We start from the raw sequence: 6343 nt of genomic DNA, 5'->3' as shown, positions 1-6343 counted from the left end.
GCAGGATTGGTACAAATTCAAGGCCAGTCAGGGCCACTTAACAAAGCCTCATTTCAAAACAAAACAATGAGAAACCTCACTCCTTATTCGATTATTCAAAGTTCAAGAGAAAGTTTTGGAGAAATGTAAATACCACTAATTCTCACATGGCCAAGCCAGGCACTAAGAGGTGACTGGAATCTAAACCAAATATCCAGACTGGAGCGATTCCTTGAAAGTACTGTATTGCCTGCTGAGAAGATTCCATAGTCAGGATGCTGATGCCACCTTGCTCTACTCAGTTCCCTAGCAGTGGAATGCTTGTCCTTTTGGGGTAAATTTGCTTTTTCATTATCTGAACCAAATACAGGAAATGACCTGGGCAATTTGTGTTTAGATTAAGACTAGTGGCTGAAAAGTGTGTGTGTGTGTGTGTGTGTGTGTGTGTGTGAGTGTATATGTAGTATGTGTAATGTGTATATGTGTGTGTGTGTAGTATGTGTAGTGTGTATATGTGTGTGGTGTGTACAGTGTATGTGTATAGTGCATGTGTGTGGTGTGTATGTGTGGTGTGTATGTGTGGTGTGTGTAGTGTGTATGTGTGGTGTGTGTAGTGTATGTGTGTGTGAGTGTGGTATGTGTATAGTATGTGTAGTATGTGTAATATGTATTTGTGTGTGTGGTGTGTATGTATGTGCTGTATACAGTATGTGTGTGTGGTGTGTATAGTGCATGTGTATGGTGTGTGTAGTGTTGGGGGGGTGTAGGTGGCATGTGTGATGTGGTATGTGTGTGGTGTGTTTATGGGTGTGGGTGGGTGTGGTGTGTGGTGAATGTGGTGTGTGAGTACAGTGTGTGTATGATGTATGCAGTATGTGTGTAGTGTGTATAGTGGGTGTGTGATGTATGTGGTATGTGTGTGGTGTGGATGGTGTGTATACATGTGTGTGGTGTGTGTGTATGGGTGTGGGTGGGTATGGAATGTGGTGAATGTGGTGTGTGAGTATAGTGTGTGTGATGTATGGGTGTTTTATGTGGTGTTCGTGTGTGCAAATGCATGCATGAACTTAAGGGCTGGAGAAGATTTGCTTCCTTAGCATTTGTAAAGTAGGCTTCCAGTAAACTCCTGGTCCAAGGGTTTGAAACGTGGCATTGAGTGGCCTCTGTGCTCTGCTCAGATAATACGCAGAGATGAGAGACCTGTGAGCAGGACGTGTTGCCTCTGGCAGAGGCCAGCATTTTTTTAATGGACATATGTGTAAGGAGCTTGACTCGCTTGTTCGTTTTCAGCCTGCCTCCTTTAGCATCTTGCAGGACAACTGTTCTGAACATAGATCCCAACACGCATATCCCATTACTGCTGACTTCTGCCACTGTAAATTCCAGAGAAAACCATCTGATCTTGTATTTTGAAAAAGAATCAGATCCAAATAATATAATACGAACATGACCTCAAAGATGTGTAGACTTCTTGGTAAATAGAAATCAGTTTTCCTCCTGGGGGGAATCTGGTTTTTTTTGTGTGTGTGTGTATATACTATGTGTGCACATTGTGTAGAGGCATGTGCATGCCATGAGGCAAGTGTGGAGGTTACAGGTTGGCTTTCATCAGTCAGTTCTCTCTTTCAGCCATGGGATTTAAGATTTAACTCAGATGGTTAAGTTTGCAAAGCCATGCCTTTACCTGCTAAGCTGTCTCACTAGCTCAGGGCATCTGGTCTTTAATCAGGGGTATATCTAACACGTGAGAAGGGACAGGAGCAGAGACACAAACAGCAATAGCAAAACTCTCTCTCTCTCTCTCTCTCTCTCTCTCTCTCTCTCTCTCTCTCTCTCTCTCTTACTTGTGTGTGTGTTGTCAATACATTAGAGCAAATGAAACCTCCTTTCAGGTATGCATACACCACACACACACACACACACACACACACACACACACACACACACACTGGAGACACTAATCTTTCTAGCTCTTCTAAGGTAAACTGACTCTGTGACCTTACAAATGTCCTTGAAATTTTGTTAGTCTTGGGCTGCTGTCCTGTCATCAAATGATGAAACCAGATAACAATCTCAAATTTTCCTCAGATATACTGTCATCTTGCAATGTGAGAGCATGTGTGTGCCTGTCTGCATTTGTGTGTGTGTTTGTGTGTGCGTGTGTTCAAGTATGTATGCTGGCAACACATTAGAGCAAATGAAACCTTGTTGCAGGTATGTATACCACACAGACAGGCATACAGATGCCACACACAATTAGAAAAAAAAACATAAAATAAATCTTTCAACTACTAAATGAAAGCAGAGTTGAATGTTTTTAGTTTTAGGGCAGCTGGTCAGCTGCAAGGTTTTGAATTTTACCTTGCTCTCTATGCTCTACGATTAGGCCATGAGAAAAATGTCCCTGAATTCATTCAACTCTGGGTAGTGGAAGAAAAATGCAAAAAACTGTCATTCCAGCCTCACCGTTCAGCTCATCTTTGTAATGTGCTCTGAGTCCATGTTTCGTAGACAAGACTAGCCTGAACCACTTTCTCCATCTTGGAGATTTTGGTCATCAATGTTTAAATACTGACTTGTTTAGAAAGGGTTTTGTAGATCTGAAGAATAGCTTGTCCATAAAACGGAATGTTTGTTTTATATTTTGACATCATTTATTTACATTGTGGTGACCCTTAATGCTGAGCTGTGAAATTTAGAGATTAAAATGGGCTTTAATCTTCAAGTGTTAGGTGAAAGCCAAGGGGTGGTAGCACACATCCATACCCATACCCATAATCCTAACACCCAAAATATAAAAGCAGAAAGACCAAGAGTTCCATCCAGGCCCTCCTCAGCTACATAATAAGGCCAGGCTGGGCTACGTGATAGCTTGCCTTTAAAACAAAATGCCAGGTGGTAGTGGCACATGCTTTTAATTCCAGCACTCAGGAGGCAGAAGCAGGCAGATCTCAGTGAGTTCAAGGCCAGCCTGGTTTACAGAGTGAGTGCCAGGACAGCCAGGGCTACACAGAGAAACCCTGTCTCACAAACAACAATAATAACAATGATGATAAAATTAACATACAAGAGTAGCTTGTAAATAGAAAATGCTCAGTAAAGGGTCATGTGTGTCAAAATTATATAGAAAAGGACATTTATTATATCTTAAGTAAAACACAAGGTAAAGACCACCAGATCTGGGTGCAAAGCTGATGCTTACTGCTTTAGATATGACACATCATTCCACGCTATGATTCTTTGTTGAAGAGCACAGAGATCCCATGTTGCTGAGCAGGAGCAGGTAGCCTAGTTTCAGACATGGTCTCCATTCCCCCAGAGCTTACAATTTATCACGAGTATTAGGTCCTACATCAGAGTACTTTTTGAAGCTTACAGAGCTAAGGCAGGAGTGCAGAGGGAAATTTACTACCTTGGAGTAAATTTTTTTACTGCTCAGTGGGTCATGGCTGGTCCGATAGGGACAAAGTGCCGGGAGCTTTTGGAGAAAAGTGCAGAACTGAAGATATTTGTCAATTAAGCTGAATCCAGTGGGAAAGCATTCTGACCACTTTAAGCCCTAGCACTCTGAAGACTTGGAAATGTTTAAATAGAATGTCAACCACAAAAAAGTACAGGCTCTGGAATTAACTATAGGTCAAACATAGCCAAACCAAGCCCTGGTAGCTGTGTGAACTTTGACAAGTCAATTGATCTCTCTGATCTCCAGGACCTATTCTATAAAATGGGCCTGATAATTGTCTACCCACACATGGCATAAGGGCTAGGTATATTAATATGCATATGCCACTTAGATGCAGCTGGAAATTGATATTGTATACTAAAATAATTTAGAGGTATAAACATTTCTAGAGCTGGGCAATGGTAGCGCACACCTTTAATCCCAGCACTTGGGAGGCAGAGGCAAGATTTCTGAGTTCTAGGCCAGCCTGGTCTAAGAGTGAGTTCCAGAACAGCCAGGGCTACACAGAAAAACCCTGTCTCGAAAACAAACAAACATGCAAAACAACAACAACAACAACAACAAAACATTTCTAGAGCTAAAAAAAAAGAAAGAAAGAAAGAAAGAAAGAGAGAGAGAGAAAGAAAGAAAGAAAGAAAGATCTGTTTTATCTTCCAGTGCAGGGAAAAAGTTAAAGGCGGGGTGCCTATGATCCGGGCTCCTTAATGTAAAGTCCTATTCTGTCCGACATCTTTTCCCAGGAACCAACCCACTTTGACCACTTCCGGGAGTGGCCTGATGGCTATGTACGATTCATCTACAGCAGCCAGGAGAAGAAGGCTCAGCGCCATCTGAGCGGCTGGGCCATGCGCAACACCAACAACCACAACGGCCACATCCTCAAGAAGTCCTGCCTAGGCGTGGTGGTGTGCGCACGTGCCTGCGCCCTGAAGGATGGCTCACACCTGCAGCTGAGGCCAGCCATCTGTGACAAGGCTCGACTGAAGCAACAAAGTGAGGGCAGGACAGCTCAGGAAGGGTGGCTTTGGAACCCTGGGTTCTCTGTTCCTTGCTGGTGTCCCTCCACCTTCCTTCAGAAAGCTCTGGGCTTCGGGCTGAACTTAAAACATTTCTCTCTCCGGGGTTTGCAGAGAAAGCTTGCCCCAACTGTCATTCAGCTTTGGAGCTGGTTCCTTGCCGAGGGCACAGCGGATACCCTGTCACCAACTTCTGGAGACTTGATGGCAATGCAATATTTTTTCAGGTAATTGGGGTCAGTACATCGATTGTACTATTTCTGTCATTCCACTTGGAGCCAACTACCTCCCTGGAGATTAAACCACATATACCCTATGAGCTAACTAGTTCCTAGGAATCAACAGATGGGCTGTTGGATAGATTTTATTGTTTTCCAGACAGGGACAGGCTGCACAGTCCTGTCTAACCTGGAACTTTTGAGGTAGCCCAGGCTGGCCTTGAACTCATGATCTGCCTACTTTAGCTTTCTGGGTTCTGGTATCGTGGCTGTGTGGCATCTTGGATAGCTCAGTGTGCTCTTTAAGGACCAGATGTATGGATCCAGATACATTCATTTGAGGGAATATTTGGGTTGCAAGCTGCCTCTTAAGATATATATTGTCCTTGTTGGCTTTTTTTTTTTCCTTTGAGAAACAGGGTTCTAATACACAGACCAGGATGGCCTGGAACTCACTATGTAGCCTAGGATAGCCTCATAGATACCGTGACCCTCCAACCTCCCCTTAACAAATGCTGGATAAAAGGTGTGAACTACCACACCCAGCTATGATATCTGCTGTTGATACTGTGTTACTTTAAATAACACTTAATTGTTTTTTGATGAAAAGTTGGAAAGTAAATGACAAGCTGGAAAGGCACAATCTGGTTTGGACTAGCTCCCCACACAAACTCTTTTCTTTTATAGAGAAACTGATAGAAAATTTAATTTCTTCATTCCCACAGGCCAAAGGAGTTCATGATCACCCCAGACCAGAGAGTAAGTCAGAGACAGAAGGCAGAAGAAGTGCCCTCAAGAGACAGATGGCCTCTTTCTACCAACCCCAGAGAAGGAGGTCAGGGGAGTCTGAGGTAAGGGCTGATACCACCCAGAGGGCTGTGTTCATTTACAGGGCCTGCGGACAGCTACCTGTAAGATGAATGAATGCCAGGTATCAATTACAAAGGTTGAATTTCATACGAAAATTACATACCTCTAGCAAACATTGTTGAACCAACACTTGGCTCGGGGCTCTAATCCCTTCTTTACAATAGGTAAGTGATCCCTAGAGGTGATGGAGTTAGGATGTTTGCTGACCTATACGAGGGCAGTTGTCCAGCAGTACAATGCACAGAGGATAAGGGTGTTCTGTGCTTGTTACAGCTAAAGTAGCTGTGTGGAGGAACAAGCAGGTTTTCCTCAGGCAACTTGGTCAAACTGCATTCCCCACTAAAACATGCCAATCAGGCAGAGAATGAGCAGAGCAGACCCTGACGCTTTTCAAGCCCTTGCACCTACCCGGTACTGACGTATGCATTCCAAGGTTACAGAAGCCCTGGAGAGAGTACTTAAAGTGCTGACCCATGGCACTGTTCAGTTGGGAGGGATGGGGCAGGACTAAAGGCAGATCTGAGTGGCTCCTAGACCTCCACTATTAGAAGCACACAGATGAGCACAGGTCTGTTAGCTGCTCAGACCCCACCCTGCCTGGCTGCTGGGGACCTTCCTCATTCAGGGCATCCATCTGCAACCTCTGGACCCCAGCTGTGAGCCTTAACAGGGCATGGATCACTATACAGAGTTGTATTTATTTATGTGCTATGGGTGAGGATGCTCATATATCATTTACAGATCATCTGTTACGTTATATATTATGTGTCATATGTCTGTATTTGTGCCTTTTTTTT

General features: G+C 43.8%; 1 protein-coding gene across 1 annotated transcript in view; it reads left to right on the top strand.

The window, feature by feature from the left end:
- Positions 1-6343, top strand: part of Gcm2 (glial cells missing transcription factor 2) — a 9721-nt gene that overhangs the window by 1165 nt on the left and 2213 nt on the right. The window contains exons 3-5 of the mRNA XM_031358992.1: positions 4183-4435; positions 4573-4685; positions 5402-5527. Of these exons, the coding sequence (XP_031214852.1) occupies positions 4183-4435; positions 4573-4685; positions 5402-5527 (492 nt within the window). The remainder of the gene's footprint in view (positions 1-4182; positions 4436-4572; positions 4686-5401; positions 5528-6343) is intronic.

Source organism: Mastomys coucha, unplaced genomic scaffold (assembly GCF_008632895.1).
Source record: "Mastomys coucha isolate ucsf_1 unplaced genomic scaffold, UCSF_Mcou_1 pScaffold7, whole genome shotgun sequence".
NCBI lineage: Eukaryota > Metazoa > Chordata > Mammalia > Rodentia > Muridae > Mastomys > Mastomys coucha.
The sequence above is the reverse complement of the archived record's forward strand: the minus strand, read 5'-3'. Positions and strand labels throughout refer to the sequence as shown.